Genomic DNA, 12,739 nt, shown 5'->3' on the forward strand with positions numbered 1-12,739 from the left:
CATTTCTGAGGGACAAATTTAAAAAACATCTAGGTTTTATGTGTGCGTTTGCGTAGCATGGGAAGATTTTCTCATTTGAATCCGAATTTGAGAGGTGGTGAAAGATGGAAAGAATGTATTCTGGTCATAAAATACATTTAATGTCTTTAAAAAAAGATGATGGAGAACATAACAGCATCTTTTTAGTTCCTCGGTTGTACAATTAGCAATTTTGGAACTCAATGAAAAACAGTCTCTGAAATACTGTAATGACAGTATGTTTTGATAGCCTCTTCAACATGTATTCTTCACAACACTTGGACCATTTGGACTTGGAGGACCTTGTTTCTGATGCTCTTCGGGCTGTGATTTGAGGGCCTCATGAAGTATAGGCTGGTTCTGTGGCTAGGAGGCCGGAGGGCTTCTCTGTATCTGTAGAAGTGGTGTCATAGCCAAGCTTCTTCATGTCTTTGGTCACAATGTTAAAAGACAGACAGACGAAGCCTTGAGATTGCACTCGGGTTACTGAAACAGAAAAGGATAACCAACACTTCAGCCTTTTTGCTAAGGTTTTTATAATATGAAAATAGAACAGGATCTTGGTGGCTTCATTGTGTTTTCAAGTATTAATCTATGAGGAAGATATTTAAGTTAAAGAAGGAACGTTATACTGGTTGCTATCCGTTTTAGGCTGTGCTCTCATGATGTGCCATGTAGTTCTTCCTTTTGTGCCACAGGTGCAACCTAGCACTGACCTCAACACCACCTGCTAAGTCTTTTTACAAACAGGAAATACAAACTGCCAAAGATCTGAGGCTGAGCCAAACTGGAACTTCAGCTCCGGGGCAGAAAGGCGTGTGAATGAATGCAGCTACTACGGTCTGGACCTACCTTCCCTTCCTTCTCCCTGAGCAACGACCTTGGGGTCTGTGAATTCTGGACGCCTTCCCATCAACCAGCTGAAAAAAAAAGAAAGGGCTGATTTAGAGCCTCTTGTCTAAACCCGCATCAGCCTGAGCATTTACATTTTGTTTGTGTTAAAAAGGAAAAAGTCGCCACTGATACAACCAGAATATGATCCTAGCATAATTTTAACCTGTACGAAAAGAAGTCTCATTTGGAAGACTACTGGAAAAGATGCTGAAGTTGCCAGATGCCTGGAACACTTGTAATATTTACTTCAGAAGCAGTCTTATTAATCTTATGGGCCTTTGAAATAAAACCATAACAATCCAACATGCAACAACAGTAAGTGGTGACTGGCAGTTGTCATTTCCTTAATGGAATCTTAACAAGTGTTTTGTAGAGTGTAGTGTAACAATGTCTATCCATCCATTTTCATTGTGTTTAGTTCCTATACGGATCACAAGTTAATCTGGCACAAGGAAGGACTTTTCTTGGATAGGACACCAATCTGTCCCAGAGTACATACACACAGATTAAAGGGAAAATTTAAGAGACATCAGTTTTCCTAGACAGCATGACTTTGGACTATGGGAGAAACACCATGCAGCCAACAGGAGTACAGAGAGAGAGACTCCAAAAAGACAGTGCCCAGGTTGCAGTTGGATCCAGCAGCTTGAGAACAGTAGGGCTAACTGCCATGCCTCCTGCAGATCTTCATGCTTCAGATCTATTCATTACCTAACAAATGGGACTCTTGAGTGACTTAGGGTGTATGTGCTCTCTTTTGGAATGTAGCTTGAGCCCTAGTTTAGAAGTTGGTCGTTTGAGCCTGAACCATCCCATTAGCTCCTGCTCAGATAGGCTCAGGATTCCCAGAGCTCTAGCATACAATTGGGAAAATGTTGCTGAGGTAGGCAGGTCTTCAGCTGTTCACATTATACTCATTTTGCTGTGCAACACTAATCTTGATTACCTGTAAGAGTGCCTGCATATTTGCTACGCTGTCGTGAAAGTCAAATGGGTTCTCTTAACTGATAATGCTCCTGTGGGTACTGTGGAGCTTGTGGTGTGTAACATATCCAATGGTTTTTAGCAACATACACTTTGAAAGGTAGCTGTGTGGTCTTTATTCCTGCTTCTGCTTGTAGAACAGTTGTATTGGTAAGCCAAATAACTATTCTAAAAAATATGTATAAAATCAGACCTTTTCAGAAAATCCAATTTGCATTTTAATATCATATATAACCATAACTTCCAGAAGGATACGAAAGTGTAGAAGTGTACTGTGTGCCCTTGAATTATTGGTACTTGAGAAAGGCCTTGCAGATCTAAAGCAACCTGACATCTGAAGGATAGGCTCTTTGCATTCTCCTTGTAATAAAAAAAATAAAAGTGAGGAAAATGCAACAACAGCCTTGGGAAACTTCTGCATTCAATGAATTCAACAAGTATTTTACTTCATCTGCACATTCATTTTACTGTTGGTTCTCTGGTTGGGCATAACCTACTGTTTTTGAAAAGCTCACTTAAAACTGGCTGTCAGGACATTTTTCAAGAGAAGCAAATAAGGGCCAGATACCATGAACACAGAATTTAAAACCGAGTGTGGTAAGGCAGAGCTCAATGGTATTTTCATAAAATGCTTAATCTGTGTTGTGGCGGTGTTACCTTGTGAACTTCTGTAGTCTTGAAGTAGATTCTGGAACAAACATTGGAATAGTTCTCTTGTGTCTGAGAGAAGAACACAGATTAATAAGATTTTTGTTTTTGCACACTGTTCACAGGTTCATTATTAGTTTTCTGCTGCAAGGTGTACTGTACAGCATGCTGCACTGCACACAGTGCAACTCAAGGGGGCAATGGATAGCAGTACCGAGGAGAAGAGCAGGAGACTTACTGGCCAGGGGTTATGGGAACATGAACAGCGCCATATCCTCGCACCACGTCATTGCCGAACGCGTCCAGTCCGTACACACTGACCACGATCTGGGGCCCTGCGCAAGAGAGCAGACACCTGCACCTTAGCCCAGTGAAAGCCAGTCTCTCTTTTGTGACAGCCTGGCCACAGCGATGATAGAAATGGAAGTGGTGCTGACAAAAATACAGTTCTTGTCACAAGCAAACGAAGCCCAGCAATTGTTCCTAGTCATTCTTAACTGCTACACAAAATTACGCAGAGCCAGATCTTCCTTTGCCATTGACATGCATTCTTCAACAGCACTGCAATGGAGGTGAAAAACACCCATCTACAAGTATATTTTGTCATATATAGCCAAATATACAATTTGTGCAGTACTGTGTCTAAAAGAACCTTTAGTTCTGTTTCTAAAAGAAAGTAGTATAGTTTTTCAGTAGTGGGTAATCGGTGTCAGTGGGTGTGTCACTCACATCCGAAGGGATTGGTGCTCTTGAAGGTGATATCCAGGGGGAAGTTCCACACACAGCGCTGCTGGGAGTCTCTGCTCTTGGAGGCGATCTGGGAGATCCCCTCCTCCAGGCCCTGCCAGGACAGCGACAGGCATGATCGGAACAGCCTACGCTGGAAGTGAGGGGCCCGCTGGACGCAGCCATACCTATCTGGACGGCCATTCCCCTTCCAGCGAGCTACTGAGAAACATCCAGTAAGGAACTGCATCAGCTGCATGGGAACAGGTAAAGATTTATTCCAGGCTGAAAGGAAAAGAAATGCAGTGGTTTGGACAGCCACTGCCTCCACACGCCTGAAGAAGGCTTCAAAGCCGAAACCTCACATCTCTTCTCTTTTCCTTTCAGCATGGAACAAACCCTTACCTGTTCCTACCGAGAAAGACGTTATAGTCCCTCAACCTCATCTCCAGTGGTCAACTGTATAGATAATTCCAACAAAGAGGTATTTAAGCTCCCGAAGTCCATATTTGTGTCAATTTATGTGTGAATAACAATAAATGACTCCTCTTGGTGTAGCCCTTCAACAAAACACACATCACCTCATGCAAAATGGATCTCCCAGCCTTTGCCCAAGAGGCACAACAACATTTTGTAGTGTTGGCAAGAGTTTCTCTCTGGCTAAACACAGAGTTTGGCTTTTCAGTGGGATTAAAAGCTACCAACTCTCTTCACCATCTTAGGTACTGTGTGATAATACGATTTCAGAATTATTCTTAAACCGAATGAAGGTAATGCTTAAATTAATATTAAACTTTTGTTAAAGTCATATAACTGCTAAACAACTGTTAGAAAACAGGACTAGTTTATGCCATTAGAAAAAAAAGGCTGGCTAAATATTTCATATTTATTACGGTAAACGATTTAGTTGTTTCCGATATAACTTTGTCTTTCACATTACTGAAGTAATACATCGTCCTAATTGCAAGGATCTTATAAAGCAAGGCAACATCAAAAAATGAGCTGATCACAAGCCTGGACTCTGGACCACGGAGATCTGGGAACTGTGAAAACCAGGGCAATATATTAACAACACGAACGTGAAGTTTAAATTGAGGGAATAAAAGCAGTAGAATTTTAAAGCAGAAACAGTACGTTATCAATATAGCAAGCACCCTCAAGCTTAAGTGTCTCACCGAGGTAGGAGCCCAGTCGTGTCCGTATACAAAGCAATATTTGCAGTACAGGTCGTCATATTCTGGAAACTAAGAGACAGTAAAATGGAGATTTAACGAAAGAAAAACAATTTTTACCACTTGGAACAGCGCTCCGTTCAACACACATTGAGCCTCTGAAGATACTACACATGTTTTTAAAAGTTAGCAGAGAGACGGGTTGTATTATTTTACAGAACATGATGTGAAACGGACACTGATGTGGCCACAGGAAAGCGTATCCAGTCTCGTCTGGATCTACAGTAAGTAAAAACAGGAGGCTCTGTGCGTCTAGAAAGGCGGATACTCACGCTGGCTCCCTCTATCTGACCGTTTATCATGAGCAGAAAAACAGATGGATTGGCTGACATTCTGCCCTGTCTCCACACGTTTCGAAATAATAATAATCTGAAAAATATGTTCTATCTCATTGCTATTGTTATTTATTCCTATTTGCTCTCCTGTTAGTGTCACCAACGCCTCTGGATACCAAGGACGCCTCCTGTATGGCACAGCGTGAGGACCAAACAGTGCAAGGTAAAAAAGCGATTGAAAAAACATCGCCCTCTCCTCCTTTTCAATGCCCAGCCCCGTTAGGTTTATGCTTTTACCAACAGTAAAACATAACCTTGAAAGCCAAGACAAATACTACACCACATTAGCACACAGGGTACTGTGTTATGTCACGAAGTTATCATCTAAAAGGTTTCTCGTCTTATCATCTCTGTATACACACCTGAAGAGCTCATTATCGCCTTCTCCTCTAGATGGTACTCATGCAATGTACAATCACTCTGTTCAAGTTTTTTTCTTCAGCCATCGGAAATTGAGGTGAAATGAATGAACCAAATGGCTACAATGCAATCAGTTAGCTGCTGATTGGAGTGCGCGATGAAAGGACGGTTTTCTCTCAGTATTGGTGCTCAGCAGTAGGGCTGTAAAACGGCCGTGATAATAAAAAAAATGTTTTTTACGTTGCTGCTTACATTAACGCAATCTTTATTAGCTTCTGAGAAATAAAACATTTGGCTAAATGAGGCATCTACGCCTATATTATAACAAGAAGTTTTCTTTTTCTTTCAGTTTGGCAAAAAGGTTGGAAAAAGTCGTAAATTTGAATCCTTCTTTCCTGTTTACCAGCATAATAGCGAGTCTAAAATTAAATCTGACCTCATGCGAAGGATGGTGAACATTTCACATGTGGTTAAAACATTTTCGTTTAGTATTGCATTTAAGACCGTTTTAATCCATGCTATCAGTAGAAGGCTACAGTGACTGCAGAGTGAGACGAACTGGGTTCTTCTCCGCAGGTGCTGACGCGCCTTGAGGTGGGACTCGCGTCTTGCCCGGGGCGGCCCCGAGTTCAGCCACGGCGACTGCGGTTACAGTTAGTGGCGGCGCCGGAGATATCATGAGTCAGAGCGCCGTGTTAACGCGTGTCGGGTCCCTGAGTGTTTGTGCTCGGTACGTAGGGATTAGTGTCACACACTGCCTGTCATGTTAGTTCTGCCGTCTGCACAGTTTGGGTACAGCAACACGGCGTGACAGAGGCAGGCGGGAGGGCCGTGATACAAAGCGCTCCAGGAGATAGTAGGAAGGTAGCAATGACACTGACAGAGAGAGTGGGAGGGGGCAGGGACTGTAACGAAGTTTTATTTCAGGCTGTTTACGGTTCTTTACGTCTTTCTTTTCTTTCTTGTGTATCTTAAAGGTCAGGACGCAAAAAAAAAAAAACCCAAACTCCAGCGTGCGTGAAGATGGGGTTTCTGCCAGGCTCATGTTAGGGCCAGGCTCAGGCGAGTTACGAGCAATGTTTTGCCCAGATAATTCGCTCTCTACCCCTGCCGGAAAGGAAGTGCAATACAGAATGTGTACCTGAGTGCCGGCCCCTTGGTGTCTAATTACTGCAGTATTCTCCAGATGGAGGAGGGAGGATTTGGGTCTGTCGTGATTTCTCTTAATTAGCAGGAGGAGGATATGATCAACAAAGCTACTGTTTTGCGAGTCTGCCACGGTTGCACCCTTAAAAAAAAAGCCCTGAGATGAAACGTGGACACGTCTGCCCTTTATAAAACAAGCTGAATCACATAAATGCAATTTGCTGCACCAAAGCAATAGTATTTATAGTTTCATAATTGTGCTGTTGGATGCTTAAACAGAACTGGCGAGCTGTGTCCGAGAAATGGATAGATGATGAGGGTGTAGTTCAAGCCATTTTGTTGTTACTTTTGAACTCTTGTTTCTTTGTTTTTCCTGGGGGTTGTTTCGCTTAGCATAGATCATGCAACGTGTTCCTTCAGGCTCTGTAAATTAACCGTGTTCCTGTGACCTACAGAAACCACCCCCAGGCTGAGTATACCATGCTTTAGCAGCTGCTTAGAAGACCTCTAAAAAAGACTACCTCCCCTCCCCTCAGACACTCCCCTTTTCTTATGGTAGTAACGGTGAAACAGAACATCCTGCCTGACTAGATAACTATCCTGGGTGGCAATGGTTAAATAGTAGCACCATGGCGCCCCCTGGTGATCAGTCCTAATGCTTTGCAGCTACAGTGCTGCATGCGCTCTGCTGGGTGTCATTGCTATCTCTGCACTCACTGATACAGTGACCTTTTCTGTACGGAGAGCTAAGCATCACACAGCCCACTGCCCAGTCACGACAGCTGCCTATGTATCTTATACTCTTCCTACCAAAGCTATCTCAAGTAGGTTCGGACTGTAAGACAGAGCTATTTCCTTTGCTGAATGTGTGTTTTAGGGTATGAGAAGACTATCTGCACTCTTAAGTCTTTCAGGACACATGGTCTTTCATCATCACCATCCCATAATGTCCTTCAGTCCTCCCAGTCATCACTCCCTCTGTGTTGTTTATTGTCAGTTCCATCCTGAAGCAGGTCAGGAATGTGCTTTAGTACAGGCAGGAAAGACAAAGACCTTCATATAGCCCAGACTGAAATTACAGCAGACAGGGAAGATATCAACAGATGGCAGGCCATTTATAGAGCACTGTTGACGGGTAAGCGTTTGCCAAGATGGAATGGACTTCAAATATTTTGTGAGTGAGCGTTGAATAATGTCAATAACTTGGCTCCACAGATTTGGGTCTCTGTGAGGTAGTGACCTACGAAGGACTGGTGTCCCACCCAGGGTGTATACTGTCTTGTTCCCGATGCTTCCTGGGACAATGTGACCCTGGGCCACTGGGAGCCCGAATCGGATCAGGGGTTTTCGAAAGGGATGTGATGATGATGTGAGGTAGTGATACGTGGCTTTGAGAGAATGCCACCTGTTGATGGGGGGGGGGGAAACTGAGGAAAAAAATGAGGCACATCTGGGGGCAAATTGAATAATTGGCTCAGAGAAGGGGTAGAATTCCATATGAGGGAAATGATCTCATAGGATAGGCTGTGGAGGAATTGGCCATGCATCTGGGCTAATTAAGAGATCTATAAGAACAGTTAAGAGGAAAAAAGTTTCAGTCTGTGTTTAGGCTACAGCCTAAAAGGAATGAGTTTGAGAGCTCCAGAGTGGGAGATCTCATTAACAATGGACTGAGCTGCCTTACAGACCTGTGTAGCTCGGCAAGTGAGGGATGTTTGAGAAAATATAGCTTAGCTTGTACTGCACTGTGTAGTGAGGTAGCAGCATACAGTGCCTTCTTCCCCACAGCTGAGAGTGAGAGGGAAGTATAGATGAGTCCTGTGTACTCCCTATGCATTAACATCAGCAGACAGATGAGCGATGTCAGAACATGAGATTAGAACCAAAAAGTATGTCAGGGATGTTGTTTACAGACAGGTGTCTCTGGCCAAAAAGGATTAGCCACTATCGTTAGCAATAAGTTAATAGTTGTTAGTGAAAACAACAGCAGAGATTAGAGTGGAAGTGATAATTTTAGAGTAGACTGCAACTGGGCAATGTAGAGTTAATAGAGCTGAATTCTGTGTTGCCTGGCTATGGTGAAGTGAATTTAATGAAGACTGTTATTGGGTGACAGAGTCAAATTAAATACTCCGTGCCTGATTGTTAGTGAATAGAGATTAGTGAAGATTAAGAACTGGGTGCCATGAAGTTAAATAAGTTGATCCTTCAGTGCCTGGTGATTAATGAATACAGAGTGATGAACTGATGAGAAAATCTAATTGATGTGATGAGCATGTGCAGTGTTTAGTGCCTAATGAAGACCAAGAGCGAAGAGTTAGTGAGCACATCTAGTGTCTTTGCTTTGAATCAAGTAAAGAGCAACCTGAAAGGAAGAACTTGGCAGACTTCCCTGAAAGGAGAACAAATAAGAGCTTACATCCCAGGTGAACGACTGAGCACATAAAATACAGAAAAACTAAAGTAACATGCTGGTGGTGAAGAGTTCATGGTGATGTGACATGTGCCTGCACAGTTTATTTAAAAAAAATATATAATCAAATATTTAGATTTTAGTAGCCTTATAGAAGATTGAGACACACCTCAGCAACTGCAAACTGTTAGTAAACTAGTAAAGAAAAGAGATTTTATTATAGGGGGTTCAAACTCAGCTCCTGTAAGGTATAAAGTCTTCTTGTTTCCCGAGCTTTAGGTTGCATATTTGCTTTAACTATGTAATTGCCTTTTTCCAACCAAGCTTCAAGTTTTCACATAGCTTTAATTTTTTTAAGTTCTTTCGTATCGTCTGACAATAAACATCACTCTGCTGAATTTAATGAAGTGAATGCTTTGAGTAATTGGCTTCAAAAGCCCTTCAGAAAAAATCCCACTCGTCTAATGAAGCAATCAGGTTAATTGATTAATTGACCACTCAACGTGGAACAAAACCCAGATGACACTCGGCCCTCCAGGACTGGAATCTGACATCCCTGATCTAATTTGAATTAGCAGTGATTCAGTACAGAAGTGATAGTGGTAGGCATTTAAGGGTTTTGTTCTTCCTTAAGAGCTCATAAAAAATTGTGCTGCTGATGAGATTGTTGCTGATGTGCCATTGCATGTAAAACGCATCTTTATAACGCATCCATAGCCATCCGTAAGGGAGGGGAAGCAGGCTTGTTTTCATCTGCGAGGGCTGTGACGACAGACAGTGCAGGAGACACTTGGGGGACGCAGCCCTGAGCCCCTTGGCTCTGTTGAGGGAGCAGGAGGTGGGGCTGAGCTTCAGAGAAGTGCCAAACTGTGCTGGCTGTGAGCGTGTGACATGATGGAGGCCGCAGGCCCTCACAGACCTTTCCAGTCCTCCTTGCCCACTGCTGTTATTACTTTGGATCTATTCTCAGCCTCCCTCATTACTATTTTAGGAGCGCTGTTTCTGAAATGGAAAAAGAAAATGTACTGCACGACCAGTGTGCTGAAAAGTTACGAAACATCAGATCCCTTCCAATCCCCTGTGAGTCTCCGCGATTCCCCCTGATTCTCCACTTCCGTGGAAAAAATTATGATTTCAGATTTATTCTGCAACCTATTTTTTTTAATTCGTCAAAATGGCACGGTGATACAAAAATACTAGATGGTAAAATGTATTCAGTGATTGTCATTCAGGTGTACTTTTCTAAATTAACTCCTGCAATTATGTGGGCTAAATTTTAAATTCTTCTATTGCTGGTAGATAATGCAATGTTATAGTTTTTTATCCGCCTTGCTTTCAATTCTGGTACTTTGAATGAAGCCATGATTTCTAGGTTTTTCAACTGAATTCCATTTTTTCTGGCTTATTTATGCATGATTGTGAGGCTCACAGTTTCAATCACGGCTTTGTTTTTGTCACATTTTTTCTAGGTCTTCTGTAGAGAGCGGATAGAGAGCGTCTCGCACAGCAAGGAATTTCTGGAGGGGTGCTGAAGAACATGAATGAGTCCGCAAACACTTCGTCAACCTACAAACGTGCATTGCTCTCGGTAGGTAATAACAAACTTTTTGTTGCTGTGTGAGCACGTGTTGTTGTTAAAGAGAAAACCAGGAGGAAGGTAGATTGTAATCTTGTATCTACTATCTTAAAGTACAAATAACAGGTTGCTACAAATAGCAACTCAGCATGCATGCTTTTCTAGAAAAGTTCCCTCCACCCCATCTTCACCCTTGTAGCTGTCTCCCTGACTCATTCCTAGTAAGTGAAGAGGACGGTGACAGACCTTTTAACAGACCTTTTAACGCCGAAGGCTTATTGATTCTAAAAAATATATATATATATTGTGGTGTCTCCGGGGGAAAGTTTATGTAAATGAAAGTAGTACTCACACCACACTTTTCTCGTTTCGTGGCGTTTCGTCCTCCACCTATCTTCCAAATACAGTCCGTAATCCGTTCCCTTAATCCTGATCCGATCCGAGTTCCAAAACCGTAAACCTGTTCTCCTTTCAGTAGTCCGTTATTCTTTAGCCCGATCTTAACATGCACCTCTTTCCTCTCTTTTCCTCCAATCCGCATTCACCTTATCGGCTTCCGCCCTGTTCACTGCCTCCGGGGCACTTATATTTCGGCTCCTGATGCGGCTCAGCTGTGTCTCATTGTTTCTTAGGGTAGCCCCTTTCCATTTACTGGTCAGCTGATTCTTTTTGGCCGCCATTTTGCTAAGGTCCATCTCTAGTATTTTCAGTGTTTCGTTCCGGAAATACCGGTTAGAGATGACCCTTCCTCGGGTCCTCTTACAATATATATAAGTATGCTTTCCCTTTATATTCATAAACTCTTTTCATTAACTTTCATTAGAATGTGTCTGAGCTACTGGAACAAAGCTTGCCGAGCAGGGGTTAAGCCAGAGCAAGGAGACTCAGTGCGGTGAGGCTGCAAAATCCAAAAGCAAAGAGGCAAAAAGGGGATCAGGGCTTGTGTAGACTATTAATGCACAACGGGCTTCCATCCCCCCAGGATGAGCAGTGTCCCTCAAAGTCACGGAACGGGGTCTGGCGGCGCAGAGCCTTGCACTGCCCCACTTTGAGCTGCCCTCAATTGTCGCTCTTGTCCCTCTGAGGGTCTCTGACTTGGAGCCCCTATTATTAGACAAATCTCCCTGTTCTACTTTCAAAGGCAGTTTTGTAGGACCAGCAGAGACGTTCTGTTCATTACTCTTCTCTCACTTTGACAATGGTGGCCCCGCATGTACATTTCTGTGCCGTTTCCAGGCTTTGTTTTGGTTGCCCGAGATTGCTCCGGAGTTAGCCGCGCTTTAGGAAGTGTCAGTATCGGGGGGCCAGTTTTTTTTCTTTGGGATTGTGTTGTGGTTTTTCTGATTGGGCTGCGATGGGTACATGCCACTTGTGGTTTCTGGACCGATCTCTAATTAATGCAGTCTAAACGGTTATTGTCATTTCATTGACATCTGTTGACATTTGCAGGAGATGTTTCCAGGTTATCCTCTAAGTGTCCACACAAGAAAAATGTCAACAAAATGTCATGTGCCCTGGAGGGAGGGGAAGGGGTCTTCAATTTTGGGGATGTCACTGGGATGCTTTTTTAACCTAATATACCAGCCACCTCTAAGCATCTGCAACATAGAATACCAGGACCCGGCAGTTCATAAAGTTTTTAAAAGATCAGTATAATTAGAAGAAAAGATTCATTGCTAAATATAAGACTATAGCAGCAAATTCATGTCTGCCTCATTAAGTCTCAAAGTGTTTAATTACCTATAGTTCAGGCTTCTTTTATATAAGTAGATATCTATGGCAGTGAAGCAGGGTGTGCTATTGTTTAAGGAAATCTGAGCCATTCCATCTCGAGTCTTGCTCATCTTGAGCCACAATTTTAGAACTGGATCCCCACAGTATCTACATGAGGGAGGAAAGCCTGGAGTGAAGAGAAAAGGTCACCTGAGGAATAATGACAGTTGTCTCCTTTCTGGCTTGTTGCTGCTACCATGTGTGCTGCTCTTGTACAACAGTACAACCCTGCACTGCTCTGATTCTTCTGTATTGACATACTGTGACATTTAACAGTCACTATGTCTTAAAGTGGTGTGTTTTAGGACATTAAGCACAGAAATGTTAGGTCAAGTGCAGGCGTTCTGTGATCACACAACAGGGCTGTCTGAGTATGGAGGTGAGGGGTGTCAAAAGACATTCCATACAATTCCTACTGCAGCCAAATATAATTGAAAATGTTCACAGGGCCCCTGATTTCACCTAAGCTGAATGTTTTGAAATTGATTGAAATTCTACACTTTTTCACACATATGTTAAACACAGTATTTGGTTTGCCTTTTTAATAGCTTGCCCACATTGACCAGAAGATGTAAGTGACGTGTCGATACAAAGACCCATCTATTTCATGTGAGAAAAAACAGGAGACACCTCG

General features: G+C 42.8%; 1 protein-coding gene and 1 long non-coding RNA gene across 8 annotated transcripts in view; one reads left to right on the top strand and one right to left on the bottom strand.

Moving 5' to 3' along the window:
* Positions 1 to 118: 118 nt before the first annotated feature.
* b9d1 (B9 protein domain 1) lies at positions 119 to 4,987 on the bottom strand. 2 transcript variants are annotated; one of them, XM_006637272.3, is made up of 7 exons: positions 4,775 to 4,986; positions 4,446 to 4,514; positions 3,274 to 3,385; positions 2,783 to 2,879; positions 2,554 to 2,616; positions 871 to 938; positions 119 to 504 (listed from the first exon to the last, which is right to left on the bottom strand). In XM_006637272.3, the coding sequence occupies exons 1-7, from the start codon at positions 4,832 to 4,834 to the stop codon at positions 359 to 361; spliced, it is 615 nt and encodes a 204-aa protein (XP_006637335.1). In that variant the 5' UTR covers positions 4,835 to 4,986; the 3' UTR covers positions 119 to 358. The 2 variants fall into 2 exon arrangements, with proteins under 2 accessions (XP_006637335.1, XP_015215859.1); XM_015360373.2 differs by lacking the exon at positions 4,446 to 4,514 and having other exon boundaries at positions 4,775 to 4,987.
* Positions 4,988 to 5,983: 996 nt separating this feature from the next.
* Positions 5,984 to 12,739, top strand: part of LOC138224229 (uncharacterized) — a 66,950-nt gene continuing 60,194 nt past the window's right edge. For all 6 annotated transcript variants that reach the window (XR_011182608.1, XR_011182607.1, XR_011182610.1 and 3 more), the window contains exons 1-2: positions 5,984 to 6,061; positions 10,226 to 10,344. This is a non-coding gene — a long non-coding RNA (uncharacterized lncRNA). The remainder of the gene's footprint in view (positions 6,062 to 10,225; positions 10,345 to 12,739) is intronic.

The sequence above is a fragment of the Lepisosteus oculatus genome, chromosome 19, assembly GCF_040954835.1.
Source record: "Lepisosteus oculatus isolate fLepOcu1 chromosome 19, fLepOcu1.hap2, whole genome shotgun sequence".
Lineage (NCBI taxonomy): Eukaryota > Metazoa > Chordata > Actinopteri > Semionotiformes > Lepisosteidae > Lepisosteus > Lepisosteus oculatus.